This window comes from Mirounga leonina, unplaced genomic scaffold, assembly GCF_011800145.1.
Source record: "Mirounga leonina isolate KUSES-001 unplaced genomic scaffold, KU_Mleo_1.0 Mir_118, whole genome shotgun sequence".
Lineage (NCBI taxonomy): Eukaryota > Metazoa > Chordata > Mammalia > Carnivora > Phocidae > Mirounga > Mirounga leonina.
Window position 1 is genome coordinate 2,211,756 of NW_023270277.1, and position 27,253 is coordinate 2,239,008.

The following is a 27,253-nucleotide window of genomic DNA, read 5'->3' on the forward strand; positions in this document are numbered from 1 at the left end:
GCCAGGTGGGGGTAGCCAGGATGCCAGGATGCCAGGTGGGGGTAGCCCCTGGGGGCGGGGCTCCAGGTGAGGCCTCCTGGTGGACTCGGTGGGAGGTCGGCGGGCTCAGAGCATCTCCGCCAGGAGCTCACAGTGCACCGGGAGGGGGCAGCCTGCAGGGACGGCAGCATGTGGTATGGGGGGCACCCAGAGGGCTCTAATCTGGCAGGAGCCTGAGCAAAGGCGCTGTGCCGCCGGGTCCTGCGTGGAGGCTGGCAGAATGCGGAGTGGCGGAATGAGGCAGGCGGGGTAGACTGGGCTCGGGGAGAGGGAGTGTGGAGGCCTCGTGTGTCAGGTGGGGCACTTGGGCCACGGAGGTCTGGAGGGTGAACCGGCCGCAAGCTCTCCAGCCTGGTGGGCTGGGGGACGGGGAAGGGACACAGCTGGGAAGCGACTTTCAGGGGGTCACGATGGAGAAGCCTCGAGGCAGCTCTGGGACTGTGTGGGGCCATGGCCTTGATCCTCCCCCAGTGTGTCAACAGCGCAGTCCCCCTTTCTGCACTCTCTTAAATGTTAAGAGCCTGGGGAAGAGAGATTTTGCTTGCCCGCGGCAGGGCTCAGAGATCCTTTTCCTCCGTGTGTCTAGGCCACAAGGGGGCTGAGGTGGGAGCTGAACGAGGCCCCAGGGGTGGCTCAGCCCCTCAGGTTGGATTCACAGGAAAGAGAAGAGAAGGGTCAGGGAACAAGGGGAGGTGTTCTCACCTGCTTGCAGGACGTTCTAGCCGAACCCCGTGGCCTGATAGAAGCCATCACCGTTCTTGGGGCGCACGGTTCGGCCGAGCCGCGTGCCTGGGGAGCCATCTCGGATGCCTGCCTGTCGGGTGGGCTGCTGGCGCGTCCTGAGCACTGCTGCACAGCGTGTCTCTCCGGACCCTCCGGATGGCTCTAGCCCGCTCCGCACCTGCTCGCCTGGCCCTTTACCCCGACTGGAACACACAGCTCTCGACCCGAGCCCCAGTCACCTGGCGGGAGTCTGTCCCCCTCCCAGGGAGGAATCCGGCTTGCCCAGAGCCCTTCCTGGGGCCGCCCCATGTGTCTGTTAGCCAGGCCCGCCCCCACCTTTACTTAGGTTTCGGGGCAGTGCTCCGCGGGCTGTTGGTATTTAACAGGTGTTTGTCAGTTGGAACTGAATTCTGACGCTTGCTTTTCCTCTTTTCAGATCAAACCGGTGGTACATTGTGATATGAATGTGCCTTCCAGGTGGCAAACATTTCACCGTACATCCCGGCACGTTAAGTGAGTAAGGTCTTGTGGGTGAGAAATCACGACGGCTGTGGCTCCTAAAAGATAGTGTTCCAGCTAGACAGACTCACCAGCTAGACAGACTCACCGTCACCCTCTTCCTCTCCCCCGCCCCCACCCCAGGACACCTGTATGATTCAGCCTTCCAGGTGCTACATATCCTTTCTTCTCTTGAACCTTGATTTTGGAAAAACAATCCAATCGCCTGCTGTCCAACAGTTCACATGGGGGTGCAAAGACAAGGGCTTCACACACACAATTTAATCTTAGGCTCTTATTTATTTATTTTTAAAGCTAGCTGTTGCAGCTGGTGGGTGTTGAAAGGAAACTTACGGGTTATTTCCCCACCCTGAGCTCTTACTGGCCAAGACCCGTGGGACGGCCGCAGGACGGGGATGGCAGGAGTCCCCATGCCCCCTGGAGCCACGGCGGACGCTAGGGGCCGAGGTGCCCGGGACAGTGTGTCCGGGATGAGACCACTCTCTGGGCCAGTCTGCCTTACATTTGGGGTTGTAGAAAGCACACAGTTGACTCAAACCCATCATTGGCTCAAATCCCGCCTTTCACGTTACTGTCTCTGTGACTGGCACACTCTGTGTCTCTGCACTGGGTCCTGGCTTGTAAAACAGGACTGATGATACACAGCGGCGTGTGCTGAGGGCTCCCTGGCGACGGGTCCACGGGCCCGCCCAGCGCCGGTCACGGAGCAGGCACTCTCCAAATCTTTCTTGTCCTGGATGTTACAGCATTTTGTGATTAGAACCTCTGATGTGGAGATGGAGAGAGTACCCTCCCTTTTGCCATGTTCTGCTCCCAGGGGACAGAATTTCAGTGAGTTTCTACAGAAGTGTGGGCTCTGCGTGTCTGAAAGGCGCTAGCGGGGACGTCGGGTCCTGGCCGTTGTCAGCATCTGCTGCCTCCCTGACCCAGCGTCCTTTGTGCATGTGCCAACCAGTGAAGGGCTGGGGGCCGTCAGGTGGAAAGCCCCTGCTGGACTCCTCAGAGCCCAGACTGGGAGGCAGAAGGATGCAGGAAACATGACCTGTTAGTAGCCAAACTTGGCCCCTTTCAGGTCTCTTCAGAACCTTGACGATCACTTCCATAAAATAGCCCTCCTTTCCATTGTGCCTTCTGTAAATCTGAGCTGTTTTAAAGCGATGAGAGGCACAGTATTTCCAAATTATGTGAAAGACATCTCTTTCTGAAGAATGTATAGAAATCTCAGGGAACAGTATTGGCTTATGGATTCTTCCTGGCAAAGAAGCATATCCCTAAAGCTACATTTTTTTTTTTTTGACACGAGCCAAAACATGGGTGATTCTCACTTCCTTTGACGGACATTCTTTTTTTCTACTATGGACCATTTACCTTGCAGCATGTGCTCCATGCTTTAGATTGGTTTGCTAGAAATTCCACTAGATGGACCCAAATATCCATTCAATCGCAGTGTCTTTTCTACAAAGACCTGATCATGTTTGCTTGGAGACCTTGTAAGTATAAAAACAAGCAAACAAAATAGCTGTTGCGGGTTCCAGGGTCTTCAATGTTCCAGGGAGAAAGGGGTTTCTCCTTCTCACAGATGGGGAGCTGGGGTGGCGGGGAGCCGGGCTGGTGGGGTGGTGGGGGGTGGCTTGTTTGAGCACGTGCCGGATTCGGAGAGAGAGCCCGGTGCTCCCCTGACTGTCTGGGCCTCCTCAGAATTGAGCTGGTCCAGACCACGTGCATTTGAAGTGTGGAGACTGAGGCTCGGATTTATGTCCTGCTTCTGCCACTAAGCGAAGCAGCGTCACCTGAGACCCATTGGGTCACTGTCATCACCATCATCAGCCCCTGACTAAGGTCCATTCCTAAGTCCATGTGCTATTTCCTATTTTTAAAAAATTTAAAATATTTCCTATTTTAATAATTTAAAATATGTTCTATTTAAAGTATTTCCTATTAAACTTTAATGAGCACCGTAGGGGGGTGCATTGAGTAGTAGTTTTATGCCTTTAACTTCTCTTACTTCAAATTACTTAAAAAAATTAACTACTTTTTGTGGCCAGAGTAACCTATGCCCATGGTAAATAAATACATAGCTTTGAAAGGTATGCGTTAAAAGTAAGCATTCCTCCCACTTTATATCCCTAGATCTGTAGTGACTTCCCTGGAGGCAACTGCTGCTAACGACTTCTGGAGGATCCTTATAGGACAGACTCACAGATGCAAGCGTATGGATCCTAAGATACTGTTGTGTATCCTCTTTTTTTTCACCACACAGCGTATCTTGGAGATGGTTCCTTATGAGCACATATGGATAAGCTGTGCTTTAAAAAACTGGCTACATAGTTTTCCAAAATTCGGATATGCCCTAATCTAACCATGCTGGGCTTTGGCCATGCGTCCAGGGGCTCCTGCCTGCCCATAACCTCTCCCTCGAAACTGTTCTTGGGTATTTAGGTGGGGTTGGTTGGCCATCCAGCTACCTGGAGTGCTGGGTGGCAGATGGACGGATGCTTGAATTGTGGATAGCAAGAAGGTCTAGTTCATTCTTCAGCTCAACCAGCAAACTTGGGGAGATGTGTTAAGTCCAGCACACCCTCTGAACTTGCAAGTTCCTAATTTATAAATTGGAGATAACATTTCTTTCCTTTCTTTGTCTTTAAAAATTAAAATATTCATATGGGTAGTTTTTCTCATTTTTACATTCTTATTATAAATAAATGTGGGAATCTAGAACACTGTAAAGAATAAAATCAAAATCCCTCATCCTTTTGTACTTTTACGATCTGAGGATCGTACTTGTAGCCTGAAGGACACTCACTTTTCATGTTCTCTTCGTAGCTTCTGTTGTGGTTTTTTTCCCCCAGCATTAATTATATGTGACCATTTCCCCCCTGTAAATACAAATCCTGCATAAACAATTTTAAACTGCTGCATAATTTGTTATTGTACGGCTGTGTCACAGTTTATTTAACCATTTCTCAGTACCTGGATATATAGGTGCTTTTCCTATTTTTGTTTCTATAAATAATCCTATGGGAAACGTCTTTATATATGAATCTGTTTCATTTCCATGGGTTGGATTTCACCAGTCAGATTTCCTCAGTCTATGTGACCAGCTCGCCCTTGAGGGAGAGTGTGACACTTTTATCAACAGCTCCAGTGTGTGTGTGTGTGTGGGGGGGGGCGACACAATTCAGTTCATAAGGGTGCCTATTTCCCCACACTCAGGATAAGAGTGCATGTTAAGTATCTTTAAAAATTTAGACAAAAGTACAGCATGACCTTGTCTATTTTTTTTTTTAAAGGTTTTATTTATTTATTTGACAGAGACACAGTGAGAGAGGGAACACAAGCAGGCGGGTGGGAGAGGGAGAAGCAGGCTTCCCGCCGAGCAGGGAGCCCTATGCAGGGCTTGATCGCAGGACCCGGGATCATGACCTGAGCGGAAGGTAGATGCTTAACGACTGAGCCACCCAGGTGCCCAGCGTGACCTTGTTTAAACACTTCTCTTTTATTCCTAGTAGTAATCTATGTTTGGAAAGACTTTTGGAAAACATTTAGGAAAACCAAGCGATGGAAACATTATAGCAAATCTTTATTGTAGGAGTGCTATCACGTAAATGCATTGTCATATAACTTGCACAGAACCTTTTGTAGGGTTTATTTTGGGGCAATATTTTACATATAGAAGAAGGTGATCTCTGCATGGATTGGAAGCCCCTTGCCACAGAGCATTAGGAAAGAAAACCGATTCTTTGTATTTTGCACAAACGAATTAAAGTTTATATTTGCTCTGAAAGAAAAAGACGTATTCATCCAATTTTAAATTATTTACATTGTAGGAAAAACAACAACAATAAAACAACAGTAACCATAAATAATAACGTAAAAAATTGAAAACTAGAATTGTAAAATTGAGCTCCTTAATGTTAAATACTATTTATTACTTCTAGACTTACACCAGGTGGCAGGGCCTCATTCACAGTAGAACTTTGCACCGAGTGCTCTCCCCACGGCTGGCCCCCTGCCCGACACAGAAAAAAATAAAATAAACCCGCTGGGATCATGGTGAAGCTGCCTTAAGACTGCAAAAGTGAAATCAATGGTTTCTGTTATCTTTTTGGAGGATTGCACATTATTTCCTTTGGGACGCTATCTTGGCTCCGCGGGAAGGGAAAATAACTGCACTTTTAAAGGCAAAATTCTCCCTTTGTTTGCCAAATGGGCACAATTTTCTTCCATTTTACTCACCACAGTGGAAGCATATTATGTAAAAAGTGGAGTTGTGTCCTGGTCATCTGGGCATTTGATAGTCTACGAAAAGATGCCTCCCTGCAGTATTGCTCTGTCCCCAGGCTTTCAGCATTGAGCTGCTTGGTGACGGTCCTCGTGGGTCAGGCTGTGTGTGTGAGGGCCGCCTGGTCCATCGCATGCAGCTTATAGTTCTGGAATTAGAGGGCTCTCTTTGAATTTCCAATGTTTCCCCTCAAGTGTAAGGCACTAATGAACGCTTTTTTTTTTTTATTCTTACAGTGTTTTCACAAATGGAAGACTATTTATCCCACCTGTAAAAATTATCATACCCAAATTCAGTCTGATGGAATGGAATAGTGTGCTGGCCATGATTGGGGAGAAAGTCTTCCCTCTAGGAGGCGTGCGAAAGTAAGGCTCTGTCACCTGGGGGAGACCGGGTCACAGCGTGGGAATGTCCTCTCTGGACCAGCAAGGCCTCCAACCCTACATCATTAACTCTGATTTTAATTCTTTGGAACAGACAATATTTACTGTCTTTTTACCATACTTATTTTTATTTTTATTTATTTATTTATTTAAAAGATTTTATTTATTTATTAGAGGTAGAGAGCACAAGCAGGGGAGGGGCAGGCAGAGGGAGAAGCAGGCTTCCCACTGAGCAGGGAACCCGATGTGGGACTCGATCCCAGGACCCTGGGACCATGACCTGAGCCGAAGGCAGACGCTTAATAACTGAGCCACCCAGGTGCACCCCCCCGTACTTATTTTTAACCAATTTGTTTCATTTTTCATTCAACACAGTTTATTGAACATCTGCCATGTGCTAGGTGTGGTGAATGGGTGAATGAGGACATGGGGATGGGGAGAGGTGGGGTGGACAGAGGTGGGGTGGACAGAGGGGGGACAGAGGTGAGGTGACTAGGGGGATGGGGGGAGGCGGGGTAGCCATGGCTGGTTGTGGGAGTGAATCCCGAGACAGGTTGGTGGACTTAGACCACGGGCCTGGTGTGGATCAGTGGACCACAAGGAGGGAGCTGTGGGAGCAGCCAGGCTAGCAGGCTGCAGAAAGAAAGGTTAAGGCTTCAATATTGGGAACACTGCTGGGGATGAGAAGGCCCAAAATCTTGCGTGGGAGTGGGCTGAGAAAGTGTAGGGAAGACACAAACTTTCAGAGTTGAAAAGGCAGAGATGTGGAATGATGCTGAGTGTTGGAAGTATCATCTTTATGGACAGTGATGGTCCCCAGGTGGTAGGCATTGGGGTAGAAGAGCCAAAACATCTATTACTCCTATTTCACTTGCTGTCAGTTATCTCTCTTGGGGGGTAAATTCAAATGTAAACGATTGATTTACAATCAACAATTGTGGCACCAATGATGAAGACTGGGCCTATCTTGTGAGCGGGACATCAGCTGTTGGGCACGTAGAGCCGTGGGGTAGTCGTTAACCTAGTTAGGGTGGTGAGTCACCACGTGACCCTACACGTGCTGGGGAAGTCAGAGGGTACCTAAAAGTCAGTACTGTGGGTGCCCAGATGATTCCAGAACGCAGTTATAAATATCAGTGTGTTACTCTCAAACAAAGAGCCCATCATTGTGTGGAGCAGACTGACTTGTGTGAGCTTTTGGAAGGAGCCGGAAGCAGTGGTAGAATTAATCACACATATCACATGTGAAATGGCAGAGGCGAAGCAGGCAAGGAAACAGGATGTTTGGTGGGAAAATAGGACATTAGATTAATAAGCTTTTGATTTTTTCTAATCAATCAATCTAATCAACCAATTCTTTATGGTTGAATTCAGAAAAAGTGCAGAGCTTAGGAATGAAAGAAATGCTGGAAGTACAAAGGGTAAGTTTATTTGTTCTCATCACTGCGTGAAAAGAACACTTAACCTGAGAACAGACATTCAAGCAAACATACAAGCAATGAATCTCTTCCTTGCAAGGCTCCCGTTGCTGGAGGAAGACCTGAAGCTCTTTCGGTGTGTCTGGGACATTTGACTTGAGCTTTTCCAGGGCCCTTTTTTCCTCCAGCTCCGGCACTGTTGAGAGCTCATTCCCTGCCTCCACCTCCCTCCACCTGAGCTGTCAGCTCATGCATCCCCTTCCTTGTTTCTGCTGATGGAGCCAAGATTCTCCTGGGCCCCAGAATCAAACCCAGACTCCATCTCCTCCAGCTCCTTGGCCTCCCGCTCAACAACCCCATCACAGTGCTTGTGATCCACAATTTGAATTTTGGATTATCCCAAGTAGGATTTCTTTGATCTAACTTTTTTTTAATGACAACCCAAACTGTGCCGAGGTATGTGGTCACCCTGCTCCACGTGATGCCTCGTGGCGTCTCCTGGAGTTGCTTTTCCTTTCATTTAGCTCCTCCCTGTAGAGGTGCTCTCGGTGTGAGTCAGTGCAACGGTATTTTAGCGGGCCTTCCCATTTCCATGCTAGCTTCAAAGTTCTTTCCTTTCAGATTTTGAAAACATCACTTCCTTGTGTTGGGCCGTCGGTGCGGCTCTGACCCCTTTGCTCCCTGCTCCTCTGGGGAGAGCCCTTCTGGACGCTCGTGTGCATTCCTGGATGTCTCCCTAATGTGCCCACATGTGAGTTTTCTGGTGGTCTCTCGTTTTTGACGCCTATTGACTCAATTTGAGGTCCTCCCTCTTTCTTTAATCCTGTGAAATGCATCTTCATTATTCCTATACATTTTTCTCCCTTTCTACATTTAGGTTTTTTTTGAGATTCTTACTTTTGGGCTGTTGGCACGCCTCCTCATCCTCCTTTCCTGGCTTTTCTCTTATACATGTTGTTTCTCATGCCGCATGCCTCTGGGAGACCCTGTCAGTTTTGTCCTCCCAGCAGCGGCTCGAGCCATGTCTGTACCTCTTCTGCTGGGCGCCTCGTCTCCATGACTCAGTATTCACATCTGTATTTTTGCTTGTTTCTTCTTTACGCTTTCTTGTTGTTTCATATTGGTAACTTCTCCCCGTATTTCATTTACAGTATTTTTCATGTTTGTATTAAATTCTTGGTCCATCTGCTCCAACACTTCTGCTTCTGGGGGCTGTGCCAAACGCTCCGTGGTGGAGCCTCGACGGCCAGCGCCAGAGGAGGGGACACCGTCCTCCAGCCCGCACGGCCTTGCTGCCCCTCGGTCGCATCTGCCTCCCTCCCCCCTTGCCTGCTGCCGGCCTCTGTGCCTCCCGACTTACCCCTGGGGATGCTTGCACTAGCTGTTTGGGTCCTCCAGGGTGGTGACGCACCGAGTGTCCCAGGGCAGGGGCCACGGCAGGAGGGGAACAGAGTTCCCAGCGTTGTGCTCCTTGTCGTGGCCACCTGCTGCCACGTGGCTCTCCGGGGGCTTCTCCCTGTGGTCGCCTGTCTGGAAGGTCTTCTCGTTGCTCCAGGGCTGGTCTAAGGTGGCCATTCTCACGGGGCTCCCAGAGCAGCGGCGGCAGCGGCGGGGTAAGCTGGGCACTTGTTAGACATGAGTGTTCCGGCCTCATCCTAGGCTCACGGAACCGGAGGCCCTAAGGGCGGGGCCCGGCTCTCTGCGCATCAGCAAGCCTTCCAGGTGGTTCTGGCGCTAAGGTTTGAGAAGGACTGACGGCGGGGGAGAACGGTTCGGTGGCTTTGACCTCCTCAGCGTGCCCTTCTCCTCTTCCCAGTCTGGAGATCGCTGCTCTGACTCCCGATGGCCTTGCACACCCTTGTTGTGGCAGCCCGAGCCTCCTGTCGCAGGCCGGGCTCCTTTCTCCGGCAGCTGCGTCGACGTGGTGTGTCCACGACGGTCTGCTGACTGTTGCTGGCACCTCGCTCTTCTCTGCTCTCCCCTGGCAGTCTCCCATCACTGGTGAACTCAATGATCAATTCCTCTCCCTAGAATATTCCAGGCTCCAGAATTCTCTGTGCAAGTTGTGTGTGTGCCTTTCCCCTTCAGTGACAGTCAACCCCTGCATTCTGGCCTTTGGCCCAGGCCCCTCCTGCTACCCCAGATGGCTTTACCCGTCTTCCCATGAGGAAACCTCCCACCCTCCTCACCCCATGGCTTGTCCCCGCCTCTGTGAGGCCTACAGTTGAGTCTGATTTTCCTCCTCTTGGAAGTCTGGATCTTTGCCCTTCGCTGGTCATATTTGGTTTATAGGTTTGTGTACAAACCCTGACTTTGGGGGTAGCAGTGACTTCCTTACTCATAGTTATATCCAACACAGTGCCCACCTCGTTGTCCAGTACATAGAGATGCTCAACACTGAGTGAATTGAATCATTTCTTACATGAATGAATGAGTGAATGAATACTTGCCAAAAAAGAGTACAGAATAAAAGGGAGACAAATATTAGTCTTTTGGTGCTTATAAAAAGGCATATTATTTGCTAATAAAATACCACTCTGTTTTCCAGGTATTGTTATAACAATATAAGCCAATTTGTATTAATTTTTACTGTTATTAAAATTAATTGAACACCAACCAAGAGCTTAAAATGTTCTCAAGGGCCTCTGAGTACTTGTACATAATTAAAAATATACTTTAATTAAAAAACCTAAAAATGGAAAACAAGCCCAACCTTGGAAGGGCAGCTCCGATGGGGTTTAATTAGCCCATTTGGATTACGCTTTCCTACGCTTTCAGTGCGCGCCGGTAGCCCACATCCCGGTCATATTGTCTGCAGAAATGCCCCCAGCCCTGAGGTCACTGCTTGAAGTCTCCAGCCGCTTCTTGCTCTGTTCACAGATTATTTACCATGAACGGGCATCTCTTGGACAACTCAAAGGATCTGCAAGACAACCACTTCTATGTTGCCGCAGGACTGGAGACCTTCAAATATTTCCCTTACTGGAAATCCTCCAAGGTGCCCAGTGAGGTCCAACAGTGAGCACATTTCTTACCTTTCCCTCCCGAGTTGGTAGAGTTTGCCTTTTCCCCCAGTATCGCTCCCAAGTACAGCCTGTTCAGCTCTTGGCTGTTTTTCTGGAGTGAAACTTGATATTCTCATTTTATATAGGACACAGTTTTGGATTTTCACAGTGAGGCACGAGGACCCCTGTTGTGTGATGTTGTCACAAGGACAGTGAGCCCTTGTGTTGAGCGAACTGCCGGTGGGGGGACACTGGGAGTCTCAGACAGAAAGGGCCTCAGCCTGCAAAACACATTGGCCCCGGGACACAGTCGTGGTAGCCCAGCCTCCATCCAGCGCCTCGTTCTGTTTTCTTCCTTTGGCCGGCTTCCCCTGACCTGGACTCCGGAGTTGGTGTGGGGTGGCGGGCCCTACTGATGAAACCAGTGGTGATGGTTATAGTGGATCCTGGCCCAGGCTAACGGGCTGCACCACGGTGTGTGTATTTGTGCACTTGCGGGAACGTCTACAAGGAAGATGAAAGCATTGGTGGAGTCCCCCTCCCGTCCAGAAAACTAGAAGGTTGGCTGTCCCTTCCTGGGGCAGTTTGCTCACTCTCCTGCTTGCCATCTGAATTTGGCCAAGTTCTTGTGATTAGTGCATAATGCTCTCCTGTGGGCTCCTGCCTGAGGGACGCCCAGTGGCTTTACTGTGAAGAACAGCCCAGCATTGGGCCCTGACCTGCTTGCCCAGAGTCCTGCACGGATGCTCACATAGACAGGTGTGGACTCTGTCCATCTGCAGTTCTCACCATTCAAGGACCTTGAAGTCCCCTGATGAGGTGGTCTGACTTACGTTCCCAGGGCACAATTGCACTTGATGCTTCCTTAGAGGGACTTTGGTGGTTATTAGTCTGGGGCCCTCAGCAGCTGCAGCTCCTAATGGGCTCCTGTGTGTCCATACTGGGTGTCCAGGTTCAGTGGTGGGCCAGGGTCAGGAAGGAGGTGACCTGCAAGACTGTGGAGTTCAGCGGTATGTACTGATCCAAATCCTTGATTTTTGTCCCAGATTAAAGCCCCGGTATTAGGGCGGAGTCTGATTTCTTTGCCTCTGGGTCCTGTGGGATGACAGGATGGGGCGTGGGATGACAGGCAGACCGCCTTGGATATGCCTGCCAGCAGACTGTGAGCCCCGGGGGACTGTGCCCTGCCAGCCACGCCCTTTGTCACCTGCCCTGGAAGGCGGGGCTCTGCTCCTCCCTATTTTGGTACTTGGGTGTCAGGCGCCTCCCTGCAATGTACACGTAGCCTTCCTTCCAGGAGGCTGTGGGACGCGGTGTGTGACTCGTACCCAGTCCCCGTTCCTGCCCTGAGGGAGCTCCTGATTTCCAGGGCTGGCTGGGAGGAGCGGTTTCCTGCTGATGGTGGGATTTTGCAGCCTTGACCGCTCAGCCCCATGGCTGTGTTTGAACTACGTGCAGTCATAGCAACTATGTGAGGGCCTGTCAGGGACCTTGCCTGCAGCTGCTTCTCCACCACGCTTCTCATGGTCATTGTCTTGAGCAAAGAAAAAGAGGTGTCAGTGTTCGTCAGATGGTTTCACCTGCATGCACCCCATAAGTTCCCTGGCCCAGAGCCTGGGAAGCTGAGACACCTCCCGGGAGGTATCTGTTTGCACTCACCTGCTGTTAGGGTTTCTACTTTGAGGCAGAGAATGGCTTCTTTTGTCCTGTCCATAGACAATGACCCCACAGCCGATGGTTAGATTGGGGTCCTGCCACATGCCTGGCAAGCAGGGCTATTTCCTGATTTTATCCACTTGCTAATTCATTGCTGATTGTCCTAACTGCATGGTGGGTAGAAATACCTTAGGGGCTGTTGAGCTGAGATGCACGGCCCTCTCTGCTCCCGTGTCCCCTGCTCCCCACACGAGCCCCCCGGCTCTCCATGTGTTTTGTTTTTCCCTGTCACCTGTTCATGTGTTGAACCCTGAACCGGGTCTATTGGTTGCTTAAATACCTTTCTCCCTCACCAAAGAGGAAACGAGTCCACAGAGTTGCTAAGAGACTGAAGCTGTTCCCCACCCACGACGTGGACCCGGGAGGTGCCCTTCTGCTGGAGAGCGGGGTGCCAGAGCGTTCCGCCCCGTGCGTAGCACCAGGGGGTTCGGCCCCCATGCAGAAGAATTAGGAGCAGGGTGTGCATCCCGGGCCGCATCAGAGCAAAAGGTGGCAGTTAGACAAGGGGTCTGTCAGTGGTGGGAGGAGGCTGGGCTGGGTTTTGGATGGGCTTGGAGTCTCTGTTCTTCCACTGGTCAGGGTGCGGCATTGACTAAACCCTCATGTCCCCGAGCCGTGCTTCCTCTCCAGCCCAGGGAGAGCAGGACGCATGTACCACGGGTCCCTGTGAGAGTTGCATGAAAAACCCATGTTTGTGTGAGTGACTGTCAACTGCCCGAAACCTCAGATGTGTTAGGATGTCCCCCCACGACCGTATACAAGCTTCAGGGCAGAAGGTGCCTGTAAACATGGTGCCACTCACCCTGATAGAAATGGAAATCCATTGGACTTTCCAAGGTCTCGAGGAAGGAGACTGAACCAACCTCAGTGGGGGCCCCTTCCGTTCTGAGGCGGGGAAATGCCGTTGATGTGAGCTCGTGATGAAGGGGGTACTGGATGGGACTTCCGCGGGGCCTTGCCCTCCTGAAAGCCAAGGCTGCAGCCTACACTTTTAGAAAGATGTTTTTTGGCTGACTTTTACAGATTTATAGTTGACTCTTTTGTCTTTCAGAAAGTATGCAGACATCGAGAAATACTCACGAAGAAAGAAAAAAGTAAGTCCTTTTCGGGGTGCCTGGGTGGCTCGGTTGGGCGTCTGACTCTTGATTTCGGCTCAGGTCATGGTCTCTTGGGATCGAGCCCCATGTTGGGCTCCGTGCTGAGTGTGGAACCTGCCTGGGATTCTCTCTCTCCCTCTGCCCCTGACTGCTCACGCTCTTTCTCTCTAAAAAAACCCCAGTAAGTCCTTTTCACACAGTGAAGGTGAGAACGGTGCTTGGGGACACGTGACAAGGACACCCCCAGGCCAGCCCCGGCGGTGGGGCCCGAAGCTTCCGGGCTGTGTGTGCAGCCACGAGACATGGCTCAGAGCGTAGGGACAGACAGGAGGGAGAGGGGCCAAGCCTGGTGTGGCCGCTCTGGGCCTGGGGGCAGCAGGGACGGGGCACGTCAGGTGCAGAGGTGGGAAGCGCTCACTGTGTATGTGCTTATCTGCATGCAGTGTGACACAGACAGCATGAGAAGAGCGGCCAGCAAGTGTCAGGATCCGAGCCTGGGAAGGCAGGCAGAAGCCAGATCTTGGCGGCCATACGGGTCTTACCGCCCGTGTGTGTGATGACCGCATACCCCCACCCATCTTATAAAAACGCTGTTTCAGTGGCTCCCTGACATTACTATTCATTCAGGAAAGCTGCTGAGCGCCTACTCTCTGCCCGTCCCCAGCTTTTAGCCCCTTTGCTCAGGCACCTCCCTCCGGAGGCTCATCAGCTGCGTATTGACCCCCCCCCCCCAACGTATTGACCTATTCTTTCCCAACATCTCACGGCCAGCCCTCGACGTGGCTTTTCTCCTGGTGCAGTTCAGATTTCGTAACTGCCATCTTAGCCACTGTCTTGGAAATACTTTGGCTTCCTTACCCTCTGAACCACCCCGGTATTTGCCTGGCAAGAGTCCAGCCCCTTGCCTGTCCACACTTGCACTGAAGGAGCTCAGTGTCGCTGGAGGTAATGACACAGCTGACCTGACTCTTTACCCTGAGTTCACAACTGCAGTCCTCATCCTACCACCTTCACTGAAAAAACCCTACTGCTAAAAAATGCTCTTCGGAATACACTTTGCTCAATTTTGTGAGGGATTTTTGCATGTCTATTCATAATGAGATTCGTCTCCAGTGCTGCTTCTTCATGTGGTCCTTGTCTGGCTTTGGCGTCAAGGTTTTTCTGAATTGACTCTGGTTATTTTGGTAACTTCCTGAGCTGAATGATCATCTTATTTATTTTCAGTTTCCTTTCTCTATGGATTGTCTTTAGTATTAAGTGTTTGTTGGGTGAATGAGTGAACGAGAATCGTCGAGAACACAGAACCAATAGACACGATTCTGCCCTAAGGATGAGCTTCATCGCATGTGATCGGACGACACAGACTTATTTCATGATAAAACGTTTGTTTGAATGAGTCTCATGCATAGGGTGATGGTTTGCAGGAAAGGGTAATCGACACATGGAGATCCACAAATGGGGCACAGGTCCTAACGTGGCTCAGAGAAGGGGGCAGATGTTCCAGGTGGAGAAGGAGCCGACGTGGATGTACATAGTTTTCTCAGCTGTGGGCACTGAGTTTGAATGTTGAAACAGCCTGAGTGGTACAACCTTGGAATCCCATATTTTAATGGTGTGGGAAGCCTCTGAGCACAGAGAACGGAGCCAGGAGTCCGAGGTCATTTTCTTATGTCCTCATTTCATTATGTTGTTCTGACTCTGGGTCCTGATAGGTAGGGATAGTGTTTTCTTTTCCTTTTATTAAATATTTGTTCTATTTGGTCTAAAATTTGGGACATGTTTGTTCTGATATCACCTATAGTTCTTTCTCTTCTCTTTTGGAAAGTGATCACTGGGAAGTTAACAGGTTTTAAGGATGATACATAACATTAAGAATCTTTAAACGGAATCATCACAAACATGCATACCCTGCAATGCAAATAAAGAGTGTTATTTTAGAAAAAATAAATCTATGATTGAAAATATTCCATGATGTATGACAAGGCATGTAACAACAGAGCAAACACATTTTATTCCAGAAAAAATGGGAATTCCTAAAAGAATACAACAGGTATTGATTTTAACAAAGGTTGATGTAAAATCTCTGCGTTTGTTGTGTTAATGCCTGTCAAGGTATTTTACCTTATTCATTGCTCCCCGTGTGGAGGTCTACATGGTATGTTGAGCTGAGAATTCAGTACTTACAAACCTTTGCCCCATGTGAAGAACAGGTGCATTTTTGAGGATGAAAACTAGCCCAGGCTTCTCTGGCTGCATGAGGCTGGGTTTTATTTTATTTTAATTTGTTTTGTTTGGTTTTATTTTATTTTCTGAGGCTGGGTTTTAGAATTAGTCACAGCAACCATATTATGGTAAGTACGATTGCTTCTTTATGTGTGTGTGCTAGGCTTTCCACGTCTCTCTTTCTAAACTTCTTTGATTTGTTTTCTGTGGGAAGTGGGGTGCCTCCTACATAGATGGCCTCTGACTGCTGCTGTTAGCGGTCATGCGTGGTTTCGCTGTCGTCACGGTGAGCCCGTCTCTTCAGCTGAGGTGTGTGCATGGTTGGCACGCTACACGTGTTGAGCGTCATTGCTGCAAACGTCCTCAAGATGATGTTGATATGATTCAGAATCGAAGTGAAAAATTATATTCCCAGAAAGGTACAAAGAACAGCAATTTTATGCCAGTGGAGTACATTCTTTAATTCTTTATATTTTTCCAAAGGAACAACCAACTCTTTTATGAACCTGAGAAAGGAAGTTACCGTGTGCAGCTGAAAATACAGGCTCAGTAATCTATTACAGTGTAACGAGCCATGACCTAGGGGGTTAACACAGCGATGTTTTATTATTTGTCTATGTCCTGCGTGTTGGCTGGGTGGGTCTTGGGCCAGTTGCACCAGGCTTCCTTACAGGCTGCGTTTAGCCGCAGGGGTTGCTGGGCTGCAAGGTCTAGGCTGGCTTTAGGAGCACGTCTGGACGTTGGTGCTGGTCATCGTCCCCGTGGTTGCAAGGTTCCGGGAGGTAGAGAAAGAGACCCTCCCTTAGTGGAGGCATGCAGTCAAGATATGCACACCTCATCTGCATCCAGAGAGGGGGTTTGGTGGCCAGGAAGCACTCTGCCACATTCGTCCACCACGTCTTATTACTGAGGCAGATGCAGAAGGCTTGCTTCCCGTGCTCCAGGCAAGAAAGCACCAGCCTCGAAATGTGCAGAGCAGCTTGGAAGAAAATTCCAGAGATCATAGTGGTGCACTCTGTCCACACTGCCTGGCAAAGCACAGACATACTCAGCTCCAACGCAGAAATGGCTCAAAAGAGCCCGACTCTGGGTGTAGGATCTTGAGAGGAGTCGAGCAATTTATTTCTGTGGCCTTGTTCTCTTGCTTTACATCCAGATGTGCTATGTGATAAAAATCTGTGTCTAAAAGTTCTGAAAGGGCTGTTTCAGTAGAAAACAGAACTTCCAGGTAACAGGGAAGCCGTGTGACATAGTTTAGCTGGTAGTTTGCTTTGTTTCTTAGCGACATGTAAAATAACCACGTGTCTTATGATTCATGGCATTTGATTCCATGAAATGAGAAGAAATATAATGGCCAGGAGCACAAATATCTGGGTGACTGTGGATGTTGGAGAAGCCGCTGGGGCTCCAGGTGTCCATTAACTTGAGCCGTGACTGTTGAGTCCTAGGAAATTAACTGAGTGAACCTATTCTTATTTCGTTAGCTGAGATTCAGTTTTCAGCAACTCATTTACCGTGATTTTGGATCTATTACTTTCCAAGGAAGTGAGGCCAATTTAATAAATGTTTAAAACTGCTTTCCTATATTAAAATGAATATTTTAATGTGCAAGCCTCTGTAAAATGTCAGTAAATAATTAATAAGCATTGTATTTATATCACATCCACAACCAGAATGTTAATATTACCTACTTCTCTTTTGGGCATAGAGCGCAAATGTTGGTAGTGAACAGAAACGAACAGGAGATAAAACATTGACAAATTAAAGGCGCCTGTGTGTGCTTTTGTGTGCACATGGGTGTGAAACGGTCAGAGAGACGCACACCATGGGACACCCACACTTTAATGACCAGGACTGAACTGTAAAGTGCAGCGTGGAACAAGTGTGTTGGAGCTGACACTTGCAGCTAATAACATCAAGACCGTAGCAGTATCACACAATATCCAAGGCTGCCTTTGTGTCTCCTTCTAGTGGCCTGAAGAGGCAGCAGTCAGGTTCAAATGTCAGCTAATGTTCCACTTTATTAATGCTTGGCATAGGGGCTGGTTCTCTGATGGCGGACCCTGGCCCACTTGGAAGCAGGACATTCACTCCGGAAGCTGGTGGGAGGTCTTCAGCGTGTAGCGCTGGCTTTCCTCCTGGGAGCGGCCCGACTCCGAACTCAGCTAGGTGGTTGCTGTTCCTCCACTAGACAAACTCTCTACTTCATCCACATTACCTTGGGGGGCTGCATTTCATGTGCCTGAGCAAGACTATCTGTTACAACAGCGTTGAAGTTCGGCTAGATCGAATGAAATAGGCTCCAGAGAAAAATGATAGTCCCCACAGCACTGCAGAGAAATGAACACAGTGTGCCTCGGGTATGTTTCCTGAGAATGTTTTTAATGGGGGAAAAGATTAATGAAATGGAAAAGCAGCACCTGACACCTTTGTAGGGCACTCGCGTTGATTTCGGACTCGGGACTCAGGGCAGGGAGGAGTGGGGACAGCAGTGATGCCTAGACATTTCCTTGTGTGGGGAAGCACAGATTCTCTGTTTTCCTGCTCAATCTGTTGTGTCTGAGAAACGCTGTAAATCTGTGTGGCTCTGACAATGAGAGGCACGCAGTATCCACTGCATGGCAAATGTTGTGTAAAGGTGAAGGCGGCCCCGTCCTGCCCTTGGGGAACACAGGCCAGTGGGGAGCTGGTGGGCAGAAGCTGCAGGTGCATGGCCGTGGGGCTGGGAGTGTGGACGAGGGCTCCTCTGTGTGGGACACGGTGACATAGGAGCAGGACCAGCACCTGAGGAGGTGGCGGCTCTGGAGAAACACCTGGGGTGTCCCAGGCAGGTTGGGACAGCAGGGCGTGTAGAGGTCACCTCACGGGTGTGGGAAGGCAGGCTGGGCCAACGGTGTAGCCGACCCTGCACCTCCCATTCCTTGCACTCCGGCAACCCTTCCCCGGTCTTTCTCTTTTAAGATTCCATTTATTCATTTGAGAGAGAGAGCCCATGAGCAGGGGGGAGAGGCAGAGGCAGAGGGAGAAGCAGGCTTCCTGTTGAACAGAGAGCCCGACGCGGGGCTTGATCCCAGGACCCTGGGATCATGACCTGAGCTGAAGGCAGATGCTTAACCCACTGAGCCACCCATGCACCCCAACCCTTCCCCTGTCTTTGTCCTATTCTTCTTTTCCTCCTTTCCCCCACATCTTCTTACGCAGTTCAAGAGATCAGCAAAGATTTTCTAAGCAACTGTTGGGATTACTTCATTGGGCATAGGTCTGTGTTGGGAGGTCACTGTTTGCTTGGACCCAGGAATGCAAAGGGCAGGGCCTGTGTTCTGGTGATGACATGCAGGTGTTCCAGGAATGTGGCATAGGGACTCTAAGCTCAGCTTGCCCTGGGATTGGAAGGCAGGGAGGAAGGGCATCGCAGGTGGAGATGAGCTAGAAGGTGGGCAAAGCCTGAGCAGGGAATAGACTGGGAATGTAGGCGGGCTTAGACTGAAAGGTCACAGCGCTGAGCTGAGGCACTTGGACACCATCCTCAAGTTGTGACAGCTCCTGTGAGCATCTGAAAGGCACAGGGGGATGAGATTCATACCAGCACCATTCACTTACTCACTGGGCAAGTATTTACTGAGAGCTTTCTCTGTGCTGCCCGGCTCCGGGCTCTGGGAATTCATCATTAGACAAACATCTCTGGCCCCATGGAGCTTCCAGCATTCTAGTGGTGAGACATAAGCAATAACCATCCTAAATAAGTCACCACACATGGAGGTTGCCCTCAGTGCTGGGGGCACGGGATGAAGGGGAAGAAGAGAAATGGGTGTGCAGGTGAACAAGGTCAGGCTGTCCTTGAGGAGACAGACGGCCCCAAACCACAGCTCAGGCTCAGATTGATGAGAAGCCAAACCAGCACAGCTCTGGGTTTCACTGGATGTCGTAGAAATAAGGAGCTTGTAGAAACTCACGTTCCCATCAGGTACATTGGTAAGGTATGAGATTAAACAATGAAATCAATTTATTGAACTTACGGGTGCTCTTCATCTGCCGTCTCGCCGGCCCGAAGCTCTGTGTGGGCCCCTTCCAGGTCGGTGTGGACCAGCTCATCTCCTCGTGGCGGGCCGGTGGCCGGTGGCCAGGCTGCAACGGTCTTGGCTTTTGCTGTGTGCTTTGCTCTGCACCAGGGTTGCTTTGTGTCCTTGTGAGGAGGGTGGGACTCTTCCTGTGTCACTGTCCTACGGCTAGTACTTCAGAGGTAACAGTAAATACAGAGTGTCTTGTCGTAGAGGCTGAGGATGGGGAAAATGGTTGCAAGAAATAGATGAATCCCAACCCCCAGCTGCCCCCAAAACACAAGCAGCGCGCACTGTGTTCGGTTTCTAAGACCAGTTTTGCCAAGATCTGTTTCCTTTTTTTTTTTTTTTTAAGATTTTATTTATTTATTTTTTGAGAGAGAATGAGAGACAGAGAGCAGGAGAGGGAGGAGGGTCAGAGGGAGAAGCAGACTCCCTGCCGAGCAGGGAGCCCGATGCGGGACTCGATCCCAGGACTCCAGCATCATGACCTGAGCCGAAGGCAGTCACTTAACCAACTGAGCCACCCAGGCGCCCCCCAAGATCTGTTTCCTATACGTATGAGCATGATTTCAACTTTTAGGAAAGCCCGTTGAAGTAGGTAGAAAGATTTCGCTTGGTTCTTGTATTTGGTTGCGGGATTATTTTATGCACTTTAATTTCTGCAAGGATAAAACAGCCGGTCGTTTGCCTCATAAATATACTGATGTTATAGGGAGGTGCCATAGAGAGCTCAGGAGAAATCTTGATTTATATAGTTCTGCCTGTGTTCAGTAAAGACAGAAAACAGGAAAACTGGAAAGGTGGTTTGTATTATGAAGACAGTTTTTGGGACGGAGCAGGGATGATGCTCAGAATTAGCTCATCTTCCACTGTGATCCCCTCCTGCTCGGTCATTACTGTCTGCAGATTTTTTTTTTGGACCATCTGAGTTTCCCTTTATCTCAGTCCAAAACAAACCTACCACATGTTTAATATCCTTTTATCAGAGATGCTGTGCCTTGCTCAGAGGTTCCAGTGGGAATAGTTTTGTAGGTGTTGAAAACAGTGATTTTGGGGGCACCTGGGTGGCTCAGTTGTTAAGTGTCTGCCTTCGGCTTGGGTCATAATCCCAGGGTCCTGGAATTCAGCCCCTCATCAGTCGTATGATAGCTTCCCTGCTCGGCGGGAAGCCTGCTTCTCCCTCTCCCCCTCCCTCTGCTTGTGTTCCCTCTCTCCCTGTGTCTCTCTCTGTCAAATAAATAAATAAAATCTTAAAAAAAAAAAAAGACTCATGGTACACTGCTGTTCCTCACATACTTTTTATTCTTAATTTGTACCTTAGGAGGATTCCAAAGGAAAAGAACCTCATAAACACGACAACATTCCCCATAAGGAACAGGATTCTGTTTTTTATGCCAAAGAGGGAAAGAAGAAAATGCTAGTAGAACCTTTAATGCAAAGCGGCGCAGGTAATGTGAATTTCATTTGGCTGTGGGCATTAAAGTGCTACCATTTGAAGAATGTGTTTTTTTTTCCCTTCCGGGCCAGTTTCATACTGCAAAGATATGGCTTGTAACTGTCTGATTTTAAAACTTCACTAGTGACAATCTGATTTATTAATGAGACATTCAGCTCCAGGGGCCGTGGTAGTGAGAGGAGAGAAACAAAATCCTAGTGATGAAGGCAATGGGCTTCTCCACCGAGGAAGCCCTCCCAGATCGATGCAGGAATTCTATCCTCTCTGTGAACATCTGGGTGGGCGTGCTCTCCCCTGAGGACCGGTGACACAGCAAACAACCTGTGAACAAATCAGCCTTTGGAGGAAAACATGAAACTCAAATCCACCTGAACTGTTTGGGTTTACTTTTTTTTTTCTTTAATAGAAAAAGTAGCATTTTTTTTATTATGTTATGTCAATCACCATACATTACATCATTAGTTTTTGATGTAGTGTTCCATGATTCATTGTTTGTGTATAACACCCAATGCTCCATTCAGTACATGCCCTCTTTAATACCCATCATCAGGCTAACCCATCCTCCCACCCCCCTCCCCTCTAGAACCCTCAGTCTGTTTCTCAGAGTCCATAGTCTCTCATGGTTCATCTCCCCCTCCCATTTCCCCCCCTTCATTTTCCCCTTCCTGCTATCTTCTTCTTCTTCTTCTTCTTTTTTTTAACATATAATGTATTATTTGTTTCAGAGGTACAGTGATTCAACAGTCTTGCACAATTCACAGTGCTCACCATAGCACATACCCTCCCCAGTGTCTATCACCCAGCCACCCCATCCCTCTCACCCCCACCACTTCAGCAACCCTCAGTTTGTTTCCTGAGATTAAGAATTCCTCATATCAGTGAGGTCATATGATATATGTATTTCTCTGATTGACTTATTTCGCTCAGCATAACACCCTCCAGTTCCATCCACGTCGTTGCAAATGGCAAGATCTCATTCCTTTTGATGGCTGTATAATATTCCATTGTGTATATATACCACTTCTTCTTTATCCATTCATCTGTCGATGGGCATCTTGGTTCTTTCCACAGTTTGGCTATTGTGGACATTGCTGCTATAAAAATTGGGGTGCACGTACCCCTTCGGATCCCTACATTTGTATCTTTGGGGTGAATACCCAGTAATGCAATTGCTGGGTCATATGATAGCTCTATTTTCAACGTTTTGAGGAACCTCCATACTGTTTTCCAGAGTGGCTGCACCAGCTTGCATTCCCACCAACAGTGTAGGAGGGTTCCCCTTTCTCCGCATCCCCTCCAACATCTGTCATTTCCTGACTTGTTAATTTTAGCCATTCTGACTGGTGTGAGGTGGTATCTCATTGAGGTTTTGATTTGGATTTCCCTGATGCTGAGCGATGTTGAGCACTTTTTCATGTGTCTGTTGGCCATTTGGATGTCTTCTTTGCAGAAATGTCTGTTCATGTCTTCTGCCCATTTCTTGATTGGGTCATTTGGGTGTTGAGTTTAAGAAGTTCTTTATAGATTTTGAATACTAGCCCTTGATCTGATATGTCATTTGCAAATATGTTCTCCCATTCCGTCGGTTGTCTTTTGGTTTTGTTGACTGTTTCTTTTGCTGTGCAATAGCTTTTTATCTTGATGAAGTCCCAATAGTTCATTTTTGCCCTTGCTTCCGTTGCCTTTGGCAATGTTTCTAGGAAGAAGTTGCTTCGGCTGAGGTCAAAGAGGTTGCTGCCTGTGTTCTCCTTTAGGATTTTGATGGACTCCTGTCTCACATTGAGGTCTTTCAACCATTTGGAGAATATATTTGTGTGTGGTGTAAGGAAATGGTCCAGTTTCATTCTTCTGCACATGGCTGTCCAATTTTCCCAACACCATTTGTTGAAAAGACTGTCTTTTTTCCATTGGACATTCTTTCTTGCTTTGTCAAAGATTAGTTGACCATAGAGTTGAGGGTCCATTTCTCTGCTCTCTATTCTGTTCCATTGATCTATGTGTCTGTTTTTGTGCCAGGACCATACTGTCTTGATGATGAAAGCTTTGTAATAGAGCTGGAAGTCTGGAATCGTGATGCCGCCAGCTTTGCTTTTCTTTTTCAGCATTCCTCTGGCTATTTGGGGTCTTTTCTGGTTCCATACAAATTTTAGGATTATTTGTTCCATTTCTTTGAAAAAAGTGGATGGTATTTTGATAGAGATTGCATTGACTGTGTAGATTGCTCTAGGTAGCATTGACATCTTCACAATATTTGTTCTTCCAATCCATGAGCATGGCACGTTTTTCCATTTCTTTGTGTCTTCAATTTCTTTCATGGGTATTTTATAGTTTTCTGTGTACAGATTCTTTGCCTCTTTGGTTAGATTTATTCCTAGGTATCTTATGGTTTTGGGTGCAATTGTAAATGGGATTGACTCCTTAATTTCTCTTTCTTCTGTCTTCTTGTTTGTGTATAGGAATGCCACTGATTTCTGTGCATTAATTTTATATCCTGTCACTTTACTGAATTCCTGTATGAGTTCTAGCAGTTTTGGGGTAGAGTCTTTGGGGTTTTCCACATAAAGTATCATCATCTGCAAAGAGTGAGAGTTTGACTTCTTCTTTGCCAATTTAGATGCCTTTGATTTCTTTTTGTTGTCTGATTGCTGTGGCTAGGACTTCTAATACTACGTTGAATAGCAGTGGTGATAGTGGACATCCCTGCCGTGTTCCTGACCTTAGGAGGAAAGCTCTCAGTTTTTCCCCATTGAGAATGATATTCGCTGTAGGTTTTTCATAGATGGCTTTTAAGATATTGAGGTATGTGTCCTCTATCCCTATACTCTGAAGAGTTTTGATCAAGAAAGGATGCTGTACTTTATCAAATGCTATTTCTGCATCTGTTGAGAGGCCCATATGGTTCTTGTTCTTTTATTAATGTATTGTATCAGATTGATTTGCGGATGTTGAACCAACCTTGCAGCCCAGGGATAAATCCCACTTGGTCGTGGTGAATAATCCTTTTAATGTACTGTTGGATCCTATTGGCTAGTATTTTGGTGAGAATGTTTGCATCCATGTTCATCAAGGATATTGGTCTGTAATTCTCCTTTTTGATGGGGTCTCTGGTTTTGGGATCAAGGTAATGGTGGCCTCATAAAATGAGATGGGAAGTTTTCCTTCCATTTCTATTTTTTGGAACAGTTTCAGAAGAATAGGTATTAATTCTTCTTGAAATGTTTGGTAGAATTCCCCTGGGAAGCCATCTGGCCCTGGGCTTTTGTTTGTTGGGAGATTTTTGACGACTGCTTCAATTTCCTTAGTGGTTATAAGGTCTGTTCAGGTTTTCTATTTCATCCTGGTTCAGTTTGGGTAGTTGATACATCTCTAGGAATGCATCCATTTCTTCCAGATTATCTAATTTGCTGGCATATGGTTGCTCATAATATGTTCTTATAATTGTTTGTATTTCTTTGGTGTTGGTTGTGAGCTCTCCCTTTCATCCATGATTTTGTTGATTTGGGTCCTTTCTCTTTTCTTTTTGATGAATCTGGCCAAGGGATTATCAATTTTATTAATTCTTTCAAAGAACCAGCTCCTAGTTTCATTGATGTGTTCTACTATTCTTTTGGTTTCTATTTCATTGATTTCTGCTCTGATCTTTATTATTTCTCTTCTCCTGCTGGGTTTAGGCTTTATTTGCTGTTCTTTCTCCAGCTCCTTTAGGTGTAGGGTTAGGTTGTTTATTCGAGACCTTTCTTGTTTCTTGAGAAATGCTTGTATTGCTATATACTTTCCTCTTAGGACTGCCTTTGCTGTATCCCAAAGATTTTGAACAGTTGTGTTTTCATTTTCATTTGTTTCCATGAATTTTTTTAATTCTTCTTTAATTTCCTGGTTGACCCATTCATTCTTCAGTAGGATGCTCTTTAGCCTCCATGTATTTGAGTTCTTTCTGACTTTCCTCTTGTGATTGAGGTCTAGTTTCAATGTACTGTGGTCTGAAAATATGCAGGGAATGATCCCAATCTTTTGGTACCGGTTGAGACCTGATTTATGACCTAGGATGTGATCTATTCTGGAGAATGTTCCATGGGCACTAGAGAAGATGTGTATTCCGTTGCTTTGGGATGGAATGTTCTGAATATGTCTGTGAAGTCCATTTGGTCCAGTGTGTCATTTAAAGTCTTTATTACCTTGTTGATCTTTTGCTTAGATGATCTGTCCATTTCAGTGAGGGGGGTGTTAAAGTCCCCCACTATTATTGTATTGTTGTCGATGTGTTTCTTTGATTTTGTTATTAATTGGCTAATATAATTGGCTGCTCCCATGTTAGGGGCATAGATATTTACAATTGTTAGATCTTCTTGTTGGATAGACCCTTTAAGTAGGATATAGTGTCCTTCCTCATCTCTTATTATAGTCTTTGGTTTAAAATCTAATTTGTCTGATATAAGGATTGCCACCCCAGCTTTCTTTTGGTGTCTATTAGCGTGGTAAATGGTTTTCCATCCCCTCACTTTCAATCTGGGGGTGTCTTTGGGTTTTAAATGAGTCTCTTGCAGACAGCATATCGATGGGTCTTGTTTTTTAATCCAGTCTGATAGCCTGTGTCTTTTGATTGGGGCATTTAGCCCATTTACATTCAGAGTAACTATTGAAAGATAGGAATTTAGTGCCATTGTATTGCCTGTAAGGTAACTGTTACTGTATATTGTCTGTGTTCCTTTCTGGTCTATGTTGCTTTTAGGGTCTCTCTTTGCTTAGAGGACCCCTTTCAATATTTCTTGTAGGGCTGGTTTTGTGTTTGCAAATTCCTTTAGTTTTTGTTTGTCCTGGAAGCTTTTTATCTCTCCTTCTGTTTTCAATGACAGCCTAGCTGGATAGAGTATTCTTGGTTGCATATTTTCTCATTTAGTGCTCTGAATATATCCTGCCAGTCCTTTCTGGCCTGCCAGGTCTCTGTGGATAGGTCTGTTGCCAATCTAATGTTTCTACCATTGTACAGATCTCTTCTCCAGAGCTGCTTTCAGGGTTTCTCATTGTCTTTGAGATTCGTAAGTTTTACTATTAGATGTTGGGGTGTTGACCTATTTTTATTGATTTTGAGAGGGGTTCTCTGTGCCTCCTGGATTTTGATGCCTGTTTCCTTCCCCAAATTAGGGAAATTCTTGGCTATAATTTGCTCCAATATACCTTCTGCCCCCCTCTCTCTTTCTTCTTCTTCTGGGATCCCAATTATTCTAATGTTGTTTCGTCTTATGGTATCGCTTATCTCTCGAATTCTGCCCTCGTGATCCAGTAGTTGTTTCTCTCTCTTTTTCTCAGCTTCTTTATTTTCCATTATTTGGTCTTCTATATTACTGATTCTCTCTTCTGCCTCATTTATCCTAGCAGTTAGAGCCTCCATTTTTGATTGCACCTCATTAATACTCTTTTTGATTTCACCTTGGTTAGATTTTAGTTCTTTTATTTCTCCAGAAAGGGTTTCTCTAGTAACTTCCATGTTTTTTTGAAGCCCAGCTAGTATCTTTAAAATCATCATTCTCAACTCTAGTTCTGACATCGTACTAATGTCCGTATTGATTAGGTCCCTGGCAGTTGGTACTGCCTCTTTTTTTTTTTTTTGAGGTGATTTTTTTCCATCTTTTCATTTTTTCCAGAGGACAATAGATGAATAAGAGAACAAAATGCTAACAGGGTAACAATGACACCAGAAAAATATACACTAAACAAATCAGAAGAGACCTGAAACCAGGGGAAAAAAAAGGGAAAGAAAGAAAAAAGAGAAAAAAAAAAAAAAAAGAAAAAGAAAAAGATAAAAACAAGCAAACAAACAAAAAACAAAAAAAACCACAAACCAGAATATGATCAAATATGATCAGACTGGTACATAGATCAGTGCCACACACTAGATTTTGGGTGTATTTTGGTCTGTTAGAAGAAAGTGCCTCCCAAAATTTTAAAGAAAGAAAAACTTATATATGTACAAAAATAAGGGTAAATACGATGAAGGGATGGAATATGACTGTAAAGATGAAAATTATAAAAGATTTTATAAAAGGAATTGATAAGAAGTTGGTTGAAAAAGAAAGAAAAGGATTTAAAAAAAGAAAAAAAAGGATCAGGCAGGAGACTAGAACAAAGCCATACACTAGAGATGTAGGGTATATTTTGGACTGTTAGAAGAAAGTGTATTCCAAAATTTTAAAGAGAGAACAACTTACATATATATATATCAAAAATAAGGTTAACTACTATGAAGTGATAGAATATGACTCTAAAAATGAAAATAAAGATTTTTAAAAAAGGGATTGCTAAGATGTTGGTTGAAAAAGGGAAAAAGAAAAAT

General features: G+C 46.9%; 1 protein-coding gene across 1 annotated transcript in view; it reads left to right on the forward strand.

Annotated features, from left to right (window-relative positions):
• The window catches only part of LOC118007324 (doublecortin domain-containing protein 2C-like), a 64,927-nt gene that overhangs the window by 26,092 nt on the left and 11,582 nt on the right, over positions 1 to 27,253 (forward strand). Inside the window, exons 3-7 of the mRNA XM_035000344.1 lie at positions 1,199 to 1,275; positions 5,800 to 5,928; positions 10,245 to 10,382; positions 13,137 to 13,179; positions 20,788 to 20,914. Of these exons, the coding sequence (XP_034856235.1) occupies positions 1,199 to 1,275; positions 5,800 to 5,928; positions 10,245 to 10,382; positions 13,137 to 13,179; positions 20,788 to 20,914 (514 nt within the window). The remainder of the gene's footprint in view (positions 1 to 1,198; positions 1,276 to 5,799; positions 5,929 to 10,244; positions 10,383 to 13,136; positions 13,180 to 20,787; positions 20,915 to 27,253) is intronic.